Raw genomic sequence first — 18,101 nt, 5'->3', positions numbered from 1 at the left:
GTGGTTTAGGGTATGATATAGTCGGCCCCGCCCGACTTTCTACTTTACTTACTTGTCATAAATATATTTGTACTTTTAATTTAGTGTTTTGGTGAAAAAAAACCGAACATAGTACTCACCTTAACTGAAAAATTTTCAGCATAGGCAAGATGACAGATATGTCCATAATTCGGGTTAGCTAACGGAGCATTAACGGAGCATTAAAATGGGGGTTAGTGTTTTTAGTGTGATTAAAAAATTGAATGTTTGAAATAAATTTTCAGTTAAAAATTAAAAAAAAATCCATCACTTGTTTTAAATGACTTACCCCCATTTTCATGAAGCTCCGTTAGTGCTCCGTTAACTAACGAACTTTTAAACCGTATTATGGACATAGCTGCCATGTTGCCTATATATTCCATATGCCAGTTAGGAACTTAACTGCAGAAAATTTTTCAGTTATTGTTAACCGGAGAGGAGATATTTGCAATTTACTAAAAGATATTTGCGATTTACTGAAATTTTACACAGAGCTATTTATGCTATTTGCCTCAGAGTGTGATGAACACCCAAAGAAAAACTACTTTCCTCTGGAAGCTTAATATTAGACAAACGAATTTCAGCATATGCCATCTTACTACCATAAAAATAGGTCCATATCGATTCCATTTGTGGTGCCCACTTATGAGGTTAATATTAATGTGAGAATATAGTAAAGGTCTAATTGTTCACTTTGAGAGGTATATGGGAATTTATATCTTACATATAGATTTAAACGACTTTAAATGGCAACGAAATTGTTGGTCTACAGATTGCATGGTGCAGGGTATAATATATTCAGCTCTACCCGATGCTAGCTTTCCCTTACATGTTTTCCAAGGGTTAATGAACTTCACCCGATGAAACATTAAATTCTGATGCAAGATGTAGTCTCTGATGGCAATAAAATATATAAGGGAACATCTTAAAAAAAAAAACAAATTTAACGAACAGGTTGGTAGATTATGACTAGCTGTTTTCAAACTAAATGCACAGAATTTGATCATTTAAAGAGCAGTTGAAGCAATAAAAAAAGCTGTTTTGTTTTTAAACTAATTAAACATATTTTCACACAAGAATTTTATTGTATTCGTTTTAATTATCACCACAATTTAATAAACGAAAACCTGAATAATTTCGCCAGTTAGTTTTTCAATCGAATCGAGAGAACAGTATTCCTAGCTAAAGTCAAACCGGGATTCATAGAAAATAAAATGAATTTTAAAATTCAATTTGGTTTATTTGTAGGCATAGTGGTAACATTGACAACTGCCGTGGGGGATAAATACCTGGCAGAAAAACGTATGTTATTTCAAGGATATGACTGTGATATCTGTAAAATAAATGGATGAATTTTGATTTTTGTAGCGGATTTTTTTACACCCTGCAAGCTACAAGATCCAGCATTTAATCGATGTTTTGCCAAAAATTTTGAAGCCCCCTTTAGCTATTGGAATGATGGTAAATATTAAGAAAAGTTATCCAACGACATGCAGACAGCAGCCAACAATTTGCAATGCAATATTTTACCGACTTTTTTGATATGAGAAAAGGAGATTTCTTTTCTGAGGAACGAAATTTTAGACAAACGAAATTTTCATTTGACGAAAAACAACTTTCTTTTAAAGATTAGGGACGATCGTTGCATCACTTGTCAAATGTTCACTTAAAGAAAATATTGTATACCAAGGGATACTGCAGAATATTTTTGCTTAAGAGCAAATAAACCCAAACTTTTATTTAGTTTAGTAATGATTTCGTTTCAATTCAATATGAATAATTTGATTGATATGGCCTAAGGACCCCAAAGTTTTAGACAAACAAAATATTCTGTTGGAGAAAAAACTGTTTCTTGAAAAGTAAAAAAATATTATGGGCAATCGTCAAAAGGCAATAATCGCTTTCCAAAAGATTATTGACTTTGGTATCCCTAATATGGCTATACATATGGAAATCGAATCCTCTGGCACGGATTCTAAAAAAAATGAAAAAATGGCAAAATCCACTCGGCCAGACTGAAACATGTAAAGTTAGGCGAGTATAATTTTTTTTTTGCATTTTCTTTTCAAAGTCTCAATTAATCAAGTTTTTTAATCTATTTTGTTCACATACTTCGAATAATAATTGTGAATAAAATCGTGCATTTAACATAGACGTTAATAGTTTCCTTTTAACATCAGGCTAATATGAAAGTAAAAAGAAGAGAATTCAATGTTTGTGTATACCGCTAAACGAAATCAAAGGAGATTCAGATACTCTGTGCACAGAGTGAAAGTGCTCAAGGTATTCAACTCTTTGACTCCAAACAAAAAATCACTTATCCCAACCGAATTTACTTGATTAGAGGAGAAAAGTAATTTTCGGATTTTAAGTTCGAACGAAAACAATATTACTAAAATGTTTATCAAGGAGTGGTCATATGAAATTGCACCCAGAGAAGGAATATGATCACCTCAAACATGTTTTAAGAGCAAAATTTTATTTTTGGGTGGTGACCATGTTCCTTCGTATTCCTTCCCTGCGTGTGGCATGTACTAGAAAGTAATTCATAATTGTATAGGCTACATCGCTTCCCTTGACTGTTTGGTAAATTTTTAATACCCTCCACCATAGGATGGGGGTATATTAACTTTGTCATTCCGTTTGTAACACATCGAAATATTGCTCTAAGACCCCATAAAGTATATATATTCTGGGTCGTGGTGAAATTCTGAGTCGATCTAAGCATGTCCGTCCGTCTGTCCGTCTGTTGAAATCATGCTAACTTCCGAACGAAACAAGCTGTCGACTTGAAACTTAGCACAAGTAGTTGTTATTGATGTAGGTCGGATGGTATTGCAAATGGTCCATATCGGCCACTTTTACGTATAGCCCCCATATAAACCGATCCCCAGATATGACCTCCGGAGCCTATAAGAGAAGCAAATCTCATCCGATCCGGCTGAAATTTGGTGCGTGGTGTTAGTATATGATCTCTAACAACCATGCTATAATTGGTCCATATCGGTCCATAATTATATATAGCCCCCATATAAACCAATACCCAGATTTGTTCTCCGGAGCCTCTTGGAGGAGCAAACTTCATCCGATCCGGTTGAAATTTGCAACGTGGTGTTACTATATGGCCGCTAATAACCATGCCAAAATTGGTCCATATCGGTCTATAGTTATATATAGCCGATCCCCAATCACGCAAAAATTGGTCCATGTCGGTTCATAATCATGGTTGCCACTCGAGCCAAAAATAATCTAGCATCATTTTATTTCTATAGAAAATTTTGTCAAAATTGTATTTCTAGGTTCTGGGTCGTGGTGAAATTCTGAGTCGATCTGAGCATGTCCGTTCGTCTGTTGAAATCACGCTAACTTCCGAACGAAACAAGCTATCGCCTTGAAACTTGGCGCACGTAGTTGTTATTGATGTAGGTCGGATGGTATTCCAAATCGGTCCACTTTTACGTATAACCCCCATATAAACGGACCCCCAAAAATTGGCTTGCGAGGCCTCTAAGAGAAGCAAATTTCATCCGATCCGGCTGAAATTTGGTACATGGTGTTAGTATATGGTATCTAACAACCATGCAAAAATTGGTTCATATCTGTCAATAATTATATATAGCCCCTATATAAACCGATCCCCCGATTTGGCTTCCGAGCCTGTAATAGCAGCCAATTTCATCCGATCCGGCTGAAATCTGGTACATGGTGTTAGTATATGGTCTCAAACAACCATACCAAAATTGGTCCACATCGGTCCATAATTATACATAGCCCCCATATAAACCGATCCCCCGATTTGGCTTGCAGAGCCATGTATATGATATTTAACAACCATGCCAAAAGTGGTCCATATCAGTCCATAATCATTTATAGCCCCCATATAAACCGATCCCGAGATTTGGTTTTGGAGCCTCTTGGAGGAGCAAATTTCATCCGAGTGAGTCGAAATTTATGGATGACAGTCTTTCGTAGAAGTTTCTACGCAATCCATGGTGGAGGGTACACTCAAAAAAAAGTGAACTCACTATTTCACTAAAGCCAATTTAACTATATTTTAGTTCATGAACTTATAATATTCGGTGAAAGTTTCATTTGCTCTAATAACTTTTTTGCGTACGTTAGTTAAATGAACTAAAAGACGGGAAAAATTATACACAAGTTAAGGATAGAGATTTACTAAATTCGTATTTGTCATAAAATAGTTCATTATTTCTTCAAATTTGTAAATTTTACTACAAAAGCGTCCATCATGAACTTCGTATGTCACTAAAGACATTCTTGCAATTTTGAACTCCAATTTTTTCCTTCAAACTACAAAATTTTCTTTAAAAAGTGAACAAAATTATTTATGTCTAATAAATTTTCTTGAATTTGTCGAAAAATATTTACTTATTTTTGTGATATCGGCGCGATGCTAGCGCTTGTAATACTGTTTAGTTAAAAATTTCTAAAAATATTAAAAGTTTTCTAAAATTAATCAAAAGTTGTCTTCCTGGGGGGTTCACTGTTTTTTCAGTGTACATAAGATTCGGCCTGGCGGAACTTACGGCCGTATATACTTGTTATACCCTAACCCACATAGTGGTCAGGGTATAAATTTGATCGGCCAAAAAATGTGCCTACCAGAAATATTGATTTTAGACCCCATAAAATATATACCGACTCAGAATCACCTCCTGAGTCGATCTAGCGCTTGGTGTCCGTCCGTCTGTCCATGTATTCGTTGTTCACAGGATTCCGGTCGCAATTATTAACCGATTTTGATGAAATTTGGTACAGGGAGTTTTTTGGGCACAAGGACGAACGCTATTGAATTTGGAAGAAATCGGATCAAATTTAGATATAGCTCCCATATATATGTATCGCCCGATTTCGACAAATGGGGTCACGTTGCGCGTTTTTTTTCAAACGGATCGTCACCAAATTTGCCAAAAGGTAATCTTTTCCATCGCCCTTCAAGTCTGCAAAATTTCATCCAAATCGGTTCAGATTTAGATATAGCTCTCATATATATGTATCGCCCGATTTTCCCAAATTTGGCCACAAAACCTTTATTTATCAAACGATCTTACTCAAAGTTGGCTAAATATAATCTTCATAGCACTAACTATATGTGCAAAAAATCATCGAAATCGGTTCAGATTTAGATATAGCTCCCATATATATGTACCGCCCGATTTTTCTAAATTTGGCCATAAAACCCTTATTTATCAACCGATCTTACCCAAATTTGGCTAAATGTAGTCTTCTATAGCACTAACTATATGTGCAAAAAATCGTCGAAATCGGTTCAGATTTAGATATAGCTCCCATATATATGTATAGCCCGATTTTCCCAAATTTTGCCATAGAACACTTATTTATTAACCGATCTTACTAAAAGTTGGCTAGATCCAGTCCTCTATAGTACTAACTATATGTGCAAAATTTCATCGAAATCGGTTCAAATTTAGATATAGCTCCCATATATGTATCGCCCGATTTTGAAAAATTCGCCCCTAATAACCTTATGTTTGACCATACAGGCCCCATTTCGTAAATGACTCTTACTCAAATACTCAAATATTTGTGGTATTAATCAAACCCGCAAAATATTATGCAAATTGGTTCAGATTTAGATATAGCTTCCATATATATGTATCGCTCGATTTTCCCAAATTTGGCCATAGTACTCTTATTTATTAACCAATGTTACTCACATTTCAAATTTTGATGTACTAGCCGATCGTACTTATACGTACTTGTAACTCTTACATAAGAATATTGCTCGATTTTTACAAATTTGTATTTATTACCCACACTAATTTAACGATTTTCTCTTTTTAAATAATGGGCTCAATATTAGTGGCATACTAGCTCCGTAGGCGCAATATATACACAGCCAGTGTTGCTAGAAGTAGGGGAAATTCCCTATATGTAGGGTTTTTCTAATATTTAGCGTCTTTAGCGTAGGGCCACAATGTAGGACATTTTCACTCAACACAATTTGTAATAATTTTTACATTTTGGTGGCTCTAGAGGAGGAAATTAGAAGCCGGCAAGGCTTAATCTTTAACAATGTGTGGTAAACTTTATTCCTGTAGAAAATTTAGTCAACATTTTATTTCTATGGAACATTTTGTCAAAATTGTATTTCTATAGAAATTTTTTTCAAAATATTATTTCTATAAAAAATGTTCTCAAAATTTTATTTCTGTGGAATTTTTTCTCAAAATTTTATTTCTATAGAATTTATTGTCAAAAGTTTATTTCTATAGAAAAATTAATTACAAAAATTTGTTTATAGAAACTTTGTCCACAATTTTATTTTTATAGAGATTTAACAAAAAAGATTACTAATTTATATTCTAAGTTATATACGTTGCATATTCATGTTTTAAGATAATAAAGTACTTAGAACCATTTTTGTTTTGTAAAATTTTGTAAATTTAACGAAAAATATAGTAGGGAAAATTGTTTGGGAATATACAGGAAAATAGGGAACTTTTTTTGTCCTTGTAGGGTAAACCGAACATTTTCCCTGGCAACATTGACTATGAGCTATAGTCAGAGTGACACAAAGCACCCATAGACATGTACCCCTTAATTTTCTTAAATATGCAGCTGCGGTTTATCTCCCAGACCTATATGTTACCCCACAAATGCATATGATTACTAATTCTGTAATGGTGGTTTAGGGTATGATATAGTCGGCCCCGCCCGACTTTCTACTTTACTTACTTGTTTTTTTTTTTCAATTTTCAATAGTTCAAGAACTATAGTCGAAAAACGGAAAAAATCGGTGATAAAAGTGGTATTTTTTCGACATTTTTGCGATTTTGGGCATGAAGATGAAAATTTTCCGAATTAATATATTCTGCATTTTTGTTGACCGAGTCAATAGCTAAAACTTTGGCTAAATACACCAAAAAGGAATTCACACAATTTTTCGAGATATGGCCATACGAAAATTGCAAAATGGTGCTCAAGATCGAATTTGGCGACAGAATTCAGAGGCTCATAAAAGACGAACGGCAACCAATCTAACAAAATCCAAAAATTACTTTTCTCCTCTCATCGAGTACTTTCGGCTGAGATAAGTGATTTTTTGTTTGGAGTCAAAAAGTTGAATTTTGCGTCACAGTGTTATATATAGACCCCATACGAACCGATCCCTAGATTTGACTTCCGGAACCTCTTGAAGGAGCAAATTCCACCCGATCCTGTACGTGATGTTAGTATATGCACTCTAACAACCATGCAAAAATGGTCCAAATTAGTCAGTATATGATTTTTAATAATCATTCAAAAATTGGTTTATAGACCCTTATAAACTGATCCCCAAATGTTACTTTTGGAACTTCAGGGAAGTACAAATTTCATTCGATCAAATTGAAGTTTGTCCCTCTAATTTACCATGCGAAAATTGATTCAGAGCGGATCATCATTATGTATAGATTACTCCAAATTAATCCATCAGAACTAAAATAGCTTATATAAGTAGTAATGCTGCTTTTTTAATCTAACATGGACTCCATATGGACTTACTTTCAACTTAGGAGACAATTATTAAACAATCAAAATATTAATTACTTCCTTAAAACAAAATAATTTGCAGGTTTACCGGGTTTAAAAACATTGGGACCTTTGGACCCTTTCTATATCAAACGTGTTGCCATTGCAGAAGATGGCAATGGTCCAGCAGCCATAAATATTGGTCTAACCAATCTAGAGATGACAGGTCTAAAACATACTGTTATTGAGGATGCCAGGTATTATTAATAGCGAAAAGTATATCGTTGACTAAACTAACGACAATTTTTAACAATTTTTTTAAAGTTTCAATCCAGCCAAATCTGTCACGAAAGTTCAAGTCTATGTACCAAAAGTTAACATCAACGCTGACTATAGTGTCAAAGGCCGAGTTCTGACTTTACCATTAGATGGAAATGGCAAGGCTAGAATTGTTATTAGTAAGTTGTAATAAAAATAAAGGGTGATTCTTTTGAGGTTAGGATTTTCATGCATTAGTATTTGACAGATCACGTGGGATTTCAGACATGGTGTCAAAGAGAAAGATGCTCAGTATGCTTTGACATTTCATCATGAATAGACTTACTAACGAGCAACGCTTGCAAATCATTGAATTTTATTACCAAAATCAGTGGCAGAAAATCCGCTTTTTTATCGACAAATTTTGTTCAGCGATGAGGCTCATTTCTGGTTGAATGGCTACGTAAATAAGCAAAATTGCCGCATTTGGAGTGAAGAGCAACCAGAAGCCGTTCAAGAACTGCCCATGCATCCCGAAAAATGCACTGTTTGGTGTGGTTTGTACGCTGGTGGAATCATTGGACCGTATTTTTTCAAAGATGCTGTTGGACGCAACGTTACGGTGAATGGCGATCGCTATCGTTCGATGCTAACAAACTTTTTGTTGCCAAAAATGGAAGAACTGAACTTGGTTGACATGTGGTTTCAACAAGATGGCGCTACATGCCACACAGTTCGCGATTCTATGGCCATTTTGAGGGAAAACTTCGGAGAACAATTCATCTCAAGAAATGGACCGGTAAGTTGGCCACCAAGATCATGCGATTTGACGCCTTTAGACTATTTTTTGTGGGGCTACGTCAAGTCTAAAGTCTACAGAAATAAGCCAGCAACTATTCCAGCTTTGGAAGACAACATTTCCGAAGAAATTCGGGCTATTCCGGCCGAAATGCTCGAAAAAGTTGCCCAAAATTGGACTTTCCGAATGGACCACCTAAGACGCAGCCGCGGTCAACATTTAAATGAAATTATCTTCAAAAAGTAAATGTCATGGACCAATCTAACGTTTCAAATAAAGAACCGATGAGATTTTGCAAATTTTATGCGTTTTTTTTAAAAAAAAAGTTATCAAGCTCTTAACAAATCACCCTTTAATAATAACGTTGAGGTAATATAACTTTGATGCTCTGAAACGTAATTTAAATTAAAAATTTCCATGTTGTCATACATTATTACCGATTATGAATAACTAAAACCAAGGGGAGTAAACCCTGAGCAATATATCGACAAATCACTTGCCCTATATTTATTTACTCACCTTCCTGTAAATTACAAGTAAATCGGAGAAGTTTAGATTTTGCTCTATTGTTTAAAAAAAGCGTCCCCTTTTCCAAATTATGGGCTTTTTCAGAAACAACCCTAAACATCCCGGAAATCTTATGAAAATAGGGAAACTTTTCTTCAAGTTTGGGAGCCACCGTTGTGCAATGGTTAGTATGGACTGAATAGTCTAAGTGAGCCTGAATCTTAATCGGGCTGCCACTTTAACCTTTAACCTAATATGCCCGTTTGCCGAACACCAAAAGTTTTTCAGCGGTGGATTATCCCACCTCAGTAATGCTGGTGACATTTCTGAGTGTTTCAAAGCTTCTCTAAGTGGTTTCACTGCAATGTGGAACGCCGTTCGGACTCGGCTATAAAAATGAGGTCCCTTGTCATTTAGCTTAACATAGAATCGGGCAGCACTCAGTAATAAGAGAGAAGTTAACCACTGAATAGTATAAGTGAGCCTGAAATATCGGGTTGCCACTATACAAACCCCCTTATACGGCGATCTTCCGATTTGATTTCCTGAGGGCAAGAAGGCCACAATTTACAACCGATTTGCTTGAAATTTTACATCTAGAAATAGTTTCAGTTCGTAAAGAGCTGTTCTAAATTTGCTTGAATTTAGTGCCGTATTTACTTTTTTTATTTTTATTTAATTTTATTATTTCTAGAAAAACTGAAGATAGATGTGGCCATTCGTCTTAAGGGTCGCAAGGAGGATGGATTTTTCTTCACCGATATAGACAAAATCCGTATGGATATAAATGATGTCGGAGGATTCCAATTGGACTTGGATAATCTCTTCAATGGCCAGAAGGTTTTAGAAGAAACCGCAAACAGACTATTTAACGACAATTGGAGAGATCTTTACGAAGTTATGAAACCATCCATAAGTGCCACTGTTGAGAAGATTCTGGATGATCGATTCCGGAAGATATTTTCCTACGTACCGGCCAACTATTTTATTGAGAATATAGAAGAAGTCGTAAAAGCTGCATAGTGTATAAGCAATTTTGTATATACGTAGAATTGTTGTAAAAAGCTGCCAAATATTTGTTAAAAATAGGTTTTATTATATGTTTTATTTAGGACAAAAATTGTTAATTTGAATTGTTATTTGACTACTTATTATTTTGTTTTTGGTTTGGCTTTGGGGTTAGTTTTGAATATGTTAAGCAACTAAATTATTAAACAATTTGTATTATTTTGATGACAACGCTAAATTCGAACAAAATAAATTTGTCAGTATGACACGTACAAAAATCTGTTTCTATAGGTACAAGAAATCAAGTCGGGAGATTAACCCATAAGAGAGTTACACCGAAGCATTGATCGATACATGCAAGCAAAATTTGGCATAGCTCCTCTTGGAACTCAAGATTTCAAATTTTAAGCAAATCGGAAAAAAATTGCGGCTTCCATGCCCTCAAACATTCAAATCGGGAGATCGGTCTATATGGGGGCCAAATCGAAACATTGACCGATTATACTAAATTTAACACAGCTCTTTATGAACCTAAAAATCCCTAGATTTAAAATTTCAATCAAATCGGCAGAAAATTGCCCTCAAGAAGTCAAATCTGGAGATCAGTCTTTAGGGGGCTATACCATAACATGGACTGATCTATACTAAATTCAGCACAGCTCTGGACCTAAAATACCTCTAGATTTCCGTGATGATTCATGAAAATTCATTAAATTTAGCAGCATCTATATGCTCAAGAAGTCAAATCGGTGGGTCGGTTTATAAGGGCACTATATCGAAACATGGACCAATAAATGTAATTCCCTAAATAAAAAAATAAATAACAAGTATAAACGGCCAAAAGTTCGGCCAGGCCGAATCTTATGTACCCTCCACCATGGATTGCGTAGAAACTTATACGAAAGACTGTCATCCACAAAGGAATTACTTGGGTTGTGGTATCTTAAATCATTTTCTAAATTGTGAGTTAGTCCATACGTGGTATATATTAGACAAAGAGGTATGTAAGTCTACAAATAATTACGAATCGATATGGACTTTTGATTGAAATATGGGGGTCGCTTATATGGCGGCTATATACAATTATTGATATGGACCAATTTTTGTGTGATTGGGGATCGATTTATCTGAGGGCTATATATAACTATAGACCGATATGGACCTAGTTAGGCATGTTTGTTAACGGCCATATACTAGCACAATGTACCAAATTTCAACTGACTCGGATGAAATTTGCTCCTCCAAGAGGCTCCAAAACTAAATCTCTGGATCAGTTTATATGGGGGCTATATATGATTATGGACTGATATGGACCACTTTTGGCATGGTTGTTAAATATCATATACTACCATATCATATCGATTTATATGGGGGCTATATATAATTATGGACCGATATGAACCAATTTTTGCATGGTCATTAGAGAACATATACCAGCACCATGTACCAAATTTCAGCCGGATCGGATGAAATTTTCGTTTCTTAGAGGCTCCGCAAGCCAAATCGGGGGATCGGTTTATATGGGGGCTATATATAATTATGGACCGATTTGGACCAATTTTTGCATGGTTGTTAGAGACCATATACTAACACCATGTACCAAATTTCAGCCGGATCGGATGAAATTTGCTTCTCTTAGAGCGATCGCAAGCCAAATTTTGGGGTCCGTTTATATGGGGGCTATACGTAAAAGTGGACCGATATGGACCAATTTTTGCATGGTTGTTAGAGACCATATACTAACACCATGTACCAAACTTGAGCCGGATCGGATGAAATTTGCTTCTCTTAGAGCAATCGAAAGCCAAATTTGGGGGTCCGTTTATATGGGAAGTTAGCGTGATTTCAACAGACGGACGGACGGACGGACGGACATGCTCAGATCGACTCAGAATTTCACCACGACCCAGACCTTATGGGGTCTTAGACCAATATTTCGATGTGTTACAAACGGAATGACAAAGTTAATATACCCCCATCCTATGGTGGAGGGTATAAAAATAAATAAAATAAAATATACACCTAGACCTCGCTTTGCGTCGTTTCGTTTTGCGTTGTTTCGAAGTTGCTTCGCTGCTGAATCAGTACTAGTTTTCACTTTGCGTCGTTAGATTTTCGAAGTTGCGTTTTTATCGTTGTTATCTATCTCCAATCCTTTCATGGTTTGCCATAAAAATTCATAATTCAGTTTGCGTCGTGTTTTTTGGAACGTATCTGCGACGCAAATCGAGGTCTAGGCGTATCCCATTTTCGAACTTGATCTGTATGCAGACATAAGACGAGTTTGTGCAATTTTCAATATTGAAGCGTGAATGCTCCATGATCTCCATTCATCCATATGCACAGAGGATACAGATTGATTGTCATAACCGAATTTATTGCCAACCTCATTTTGGCAGTTGTAGCAACTATCTATTGGCAGTGTCCAGCATTATCCTTTAGAAGAAACAAGATACTGGGCTCCTTTTTCTTACAGGCTCTCACTGATCTGCGGGAGTGCAGCTTAAGGAACCTACTTACCTTTATCGGGGCCTCAGGTTGGTTGTTCTAAGATTTCTTTTAAAGAAAACGGACAGGTGGAAGTTCTGGGACTATTCCAAAAGGGACTGCACCGGAAGGAAGAAGATGGGAAGATCTCATCGAGGAATCACAATGGACGTATATTGGTCTAAGTGGACATCAATTCAACACAAAATTGATGTCATTCTCTTCAACCTAACCTTACCTATGTACCCTGCACCATGGATTCGGCACAAAGTTCTACTTAAGACTGCCATCCACAATCGAGTTACTTGGGTTGTGGTAACACTTGTCGATAGCGAGACATCTTAACCCTTTCACTACCGATTTCCACATAGAAGGACATTCGAAAAAGACACCAAATTCTATTTTTTCCACTTAGTTTCGATTTATTTCTCGATGTTATTTTAAAGTAGAGGCCTTAATCTAAATAAGCTATAAATAAATATTGTCCATATTGGTGAGGTCTAAAATACATTTTTATAAACTTCTTTAACAATAAACCAAAAATATGAAAATTTGAGACAATTTTTGTACTGTATGTTCCTAGTAAATAGAGTTTTATACAAAAACTATAGATGATACTTTTAGGGGCTCTTTTTTTTTCTCACACTTTGAACGAAATTATAGGCTGAATAGCGCTTATTTTCGTAACGTCATTTTGTCACAATTCAAGAATCAAGTTTTCAGAACAAGCTCTTATAGCTCTTGAAGTAATTGAGATAGGTTTTCAAAATGACAATTTTTATTTTACATGCAGTTAGTACAAGTAAAAACAGAAAAAACTATCATCTTTATACGAACGATAAGACATCTTTAATTTTCGGACATTAAATTTACATATTTCTTTAAAAGAAATTCCTTCCGTAAAAGAAATTTGCACCTGAAGTAAGGTCAATTTTCCTTAAAGTAAAACCACATGTTTTATTTAAAGAAATCGTCTTTAAATTAACTGAAATATTGAATCATTAGATTTAAGATAAAAACGCTTCAAATATGGGCTAAGACTTGAGGATTTTGCATCTCTGGTTTAGCTTTTGTTTTTTTTTTTTTTAATTAAGAAAATAATTTTTGCTTTGAAAAATCCGTTATAATTTGGACTTTTAAACTGGCATTTGTTTGTACGTGAATAGCTTTATTAATATACCGGGAAAAGTGAACACTCGATAAATAAGATCTGTATCCTAATTTTAATTTTATTGATCCTAGATTTAAAGCCGCATCTTTGGCTCGGAATCAATACAAAAATCCTTAAAGGTATGTCCAAATCTTTGAAAACCCTTTATGTAAGTATACACTGAAAAAATATTTACGTGATAATAAAGATTACGCAACCTAAATTTTGGGATGCGAAATTTACAAAATATTAAGGACAAATTTCTTTAAAATAATGAAATTTTAATCAAAATAAAGTTTATAATCTTTGCTTCAAATATTCTTTTCATTAAATTTAGGATACGAATTTTGTAAATTTGCGTCCCTTCATTAAAGTCGAATGTCTTTGAACTAAGGCTAATATTCCTTAAAGTAAAGAAACACATTTTTGATATAAAGAAATTGATCAACTGAAATATTGAAACTTTAGATTTAAGATAAAAGCTCTTCAAATATAGGCTAAGACTTATTTTGAGGATTTAGCGTCTTTGGTTTAAAGTTTTTTTTTTGGAATTAAGAAAACTTTGTTTACTTTGAAGTATCCGTTATAATTTGCATTTTTAAACTGGCATTTGTTTTTACGTGAGTGCCTTTATTAATAAAACGCGAAAACAGAATGAAAGCCAGATAGGTTGATCTTCCTTAAGGGAAGGTCAAAATCTTTGGATCCAAGTAAACTTTTGTTTGAGTGTAGGAGTAAACTTTTTTTGAGTGTAGGCAAGCCTATTTTTGGGTAGGGTTAAACACTTGGTACATCGCTAGGCCAAGTATATCAAAAAAAAAACAGATCAATAAATAGCCACATTTCCAAAATGTTATATTCGTTTTTCGGCTAAGACTACCCTCATATACAAAATTATCCAGCTATTCAAAATATCAATTACACCCTTGAAACATTATTATTTTTTCAGGTATACCCGGTCTAGAATCAATAGGATCCTTAGACCCTCTCCATCTCGAAAGTGTTACTATTGCGGAAGATGAGAATGGACAAGTATCGATACATATTGGCCTAACCAATATAGAGTTGACAGCTCTAAAATATGCATTTGTTGACGAGTTCAGGTATGACAGCGGAAATTACGAGGGCAGTTCGGAAAGCACAAAAAGCGCGGTTTAAACAGAAAAAAGTTAAGTGTTTTGGAAACTTCCATCTCTGTTATGAACACATGTTAAATTTTGTTTCGATCTGACAACTCCTTCATATAGAAACAGGTGTTCAAAAAAGACGCATCCACAATTTTTTTACAATGGAAAAATTAGAAATGCGTGCTGTCATTAAATATTTGCATAAAAAGATTTATCGGGACAAGAAATTCATAATGACATGGTGAATGTGTTAGGTGAAAGTGATCCTTCACATGTAACAGTAAAAAATTGGGTTGCTGAATTTAAACGTGGTCGTACAAGCATTGAAGATGAACCACCTAGTGGACGTCCAAAAACAGCAACAACAACAGAAATTGTAGCCAAAGTGCATGATATGGTATTAAATGATCGACGAATAAAAGTGTGTGAAATTGCTAATATCATTGGCACCTCAAATGATCGAGTCCATTTAATTTTGCATGAAGAACTACAGATGAAAAAGCTTTCTGCAAGATGGTGCCGCATTTGTTAACAGTCGATCAAAAAGGCATAAGAATGAACATTTCTTAAGCTTGTTTGGATCGTTTAAAATGGATTTTAAGAGTCGTTTCATAACTGTTGATGAGACATGGATCCACCACTATACTCCAGAGACAAAAGAACAATCCAAACAATGGACTGAAGCTGGAGGAAGTGCCCCAAAGGAGGAAGTGCAAAAACAATTCCATCGGCTGGTAAAGTTATGGCAACGGTTTTTGGGACTTCAAAGGTATTTTATGGATTGACTATCTGCAAAAGGGTAAAACAATAAATTCAGAGTACTATTGCAACCTCAATTAAATGTACAAATTCGAGAAAAACTTCCTGGCTTACAACACAAAAAAAAATAATTTTCCATCAAGACAACGCACCAGCGCACAAGAGTGTTTTAACAATGGCTAAAATCAACGAATTAAAGTACGAGTTGCTTGACCATCCACCTTATTTTCCTGATTTAGCACCCAGTGACTTTTACTTGTTCCCAAATCTAAAAAAAATTCCTTGCTGGCAAGCGTTTTACCTCAAATGAAGATGCAATTACAGTTGTAAACCACTATTTTGAAGATCTTGAGGAAAACTACTTTAATCAAGGGATAGAATTGCTAGAAAAGCGTTAGACTAAGTGTATTGATAAAATAAAAATATTTTTGAAAAACTAACTATTCTCTTTCATTGATAGGCTAAGAAGTTTCGGAACCGCCCTCGTATACACCCTCAGAAAAAATCGCTTCTGCAACATATGCCCCAAACACATTTTGCTTCAAGCATATATTTTTTCAGGATTGGTCCAAACAAAATATTGTTTGTATCGTTCAAACATATTATGTTTCACCTTAGGGCATGCACTAGTAGAAGAAAATTTTAATGAAATTTTCTTTGTGTATATATATTTTTAAAGCGCCAATTGGTTACTTCCATTCTTTTACTTGCAGCATACTCTGTACGTCTCTCTTACTAAACACATATATGTTTATAGGCTATTTCTAAATTAGTATATGTTTGCATCCAAGCATATTATATTTGCAAACATTTGATGACCAAATATAATATGTTCTAACATATATATCCCAGACATGTTATGCTAGTTTATGAACATTTTATGCTTGCACCTAAAAATATTGTGTTAAAAAATTTGTGTTCCAAAAATATAATTTTTACACACAAACATATGAAAAACAGTCTTTGTCGTCGGTGTAGATTATAATAACTATTTTTACTTCAAGCGAGTTCATTGTTTACTAGTAGAGGACAGACACTTCTACCAATTCTAAAGAATTGTTGTTAGTATAGAAACTTGTTTTGTTCTTAATACATTTCAACGAATATAGTTCATTATTCTTACTGTCAAGTACGCTTTAGAATAATATTAAACTCATTCGAACTAAGAATAAGAAAAACGAAGCTAAATTAAAGTATTTTCGATACTTACTCCGAGTTAAGGATTTTACTGAACCTTAGAAAATTTCTTTAAAATTGGTAGAAATTTCGTGCACCAGGAAGTAACCAATTGGCGCCTTAAAACTATATCCACACAAAGAAAATTTCATTAAAATTTCTTTCTACCAGTGTATGCCTGAGGTGAAACATAATATGTTTTAACAATACAAACAATATTTTGTTTGCACCAAGCCTGAAAATATATATGTTTGAAGCAAAATGTGTTTGGGAGAATATGTTACAGAAGCGATTTTTTTGAGGGTGTAGAAAATTTCTTTAAAATTGGTATAAATTTCGTTCACAATAGTAAAAAAATGAAATCACTGACGGTAAAACTGTCTTAAAGGCCAAATCACGGTCATTTTTACTACACTCAAAAAAAAGTTTACTTAGATCCAAAGATTTTGACCTTCCCTTAAGGATTTTGGTATTGATTCGGAGCCAAAGAAGCGGCTTCTTTAAAATAAAGACATCTTTGACGGACCTCCCAGGCTTTAAATCTAGGATAAAGAAAATTAAATTTAGATAGAGATCTCATTCATCGAAATTTTATCCTCTTTTTGCGATATTAAATTAATAAAGGTATTTATGTACAAACAAATTCCAATTTAAAATCCAAATTATGACAGGTACTTCAAAGTAAAAACAGTTTTCTTAATGTAAAAAAAACTTTTAATCAAAGATGCAAATCCTTAAAATAAGTCTTAGCCTATATTTGAAGCGATTTTATCTTAAATTTAAAAATGCAATATGTCAGTTGAGTTAAAGACGATTTCTTTAAATTAAAAACGTGTTTCTTTATTTTAAGCAAAATTTGCCTTACTTCGAAGATCTACAACTTCAGCAGAGAGACGGAAAATTTCAAGATTTGTGTCCTAAATTTAATGAAAAAAATCTTTGAAGCAAGGATTATAAACTTTCATTTCATTAAAATGTGATTATTTTAAAGAATTTTGTCCATATTAGGTCAATATTTTTTCCAGTGTACCATTTAAGAAAAAATAATTTTTATAACTTGAACTGACTGGTATAAAAAATGTTGTATTACGTGTAAGTAAAAATGTCGTTACTGGCACGACAGAATGACCAAATCTTTGCAATTTCAAACTACATTGTAGTACACTACTTTAAGTAAAATTTTTAACTAACTTTAAAGAATCGCATGAACTGCAAAAGAGTTAAAAATAATAATTATTACGAGATTTTAATTTCAAAATTTTTGAAATTTGAACTAACAAGGTAGAAATGCGCTTAACTAAAGTGAAGTTCAAAATTT

General features: G+C 34.2%; 1 protein-coding gene across 1 annotated transcript in view; it reads left to right on the top strand.

Moving 5' to 3' along the window:
• LOC142231337 (uncharacterized) overlaps positions 1-10,362 on the top strand; it is a 44,352-nt gene extending 33,990 nt beyond the window's left edge. The window contains exons 6-10 of the mRNA XM_075301952.1: positions 1,167-1,320; positions 1,387-1,479; positions 7,616-7,769; positions 7,837-7,970; positions 9,771-10,362. Of these exons, the coding sequence (XP_075158067.1) occupies positions 1,167-1,320; positions 1,387-1,479; positions 7,616-7,769; positions 7,837-7,970; positions 9,771-10,099 (864 nt within the window). The 3' untranslated portion in view covers positions 10,100-10,362. The remainder of the gene's footprint in view (positions 1-1,166; positions 1,321-1,386; positions 1,480-7,615; positions 7,770-7,836; positions 7,971-9,770) is intronic.
• Positions 10,363-18,101: the final 7,739 nt, after the last annotated feature.

This window comes from Haematobia irritans, chromosome 1 (assembly GCF_050003625.1).
Source record: "Haematobia irritans isolate KBUSLIRL chromosome 1, ASM5000362v1, whole genome shotgun sequence".
NCBI classification, from domain to species: Eukaryota; Metazoa; Arthropoda; class Insecta; order Diptera; family Muscidae; genus Haematobia; species Haematobia irritans.
Note: the sequence above shows the minus strand (reverse complement) of the source record. Positions and strands in the feature narration are given on the sequence as shown.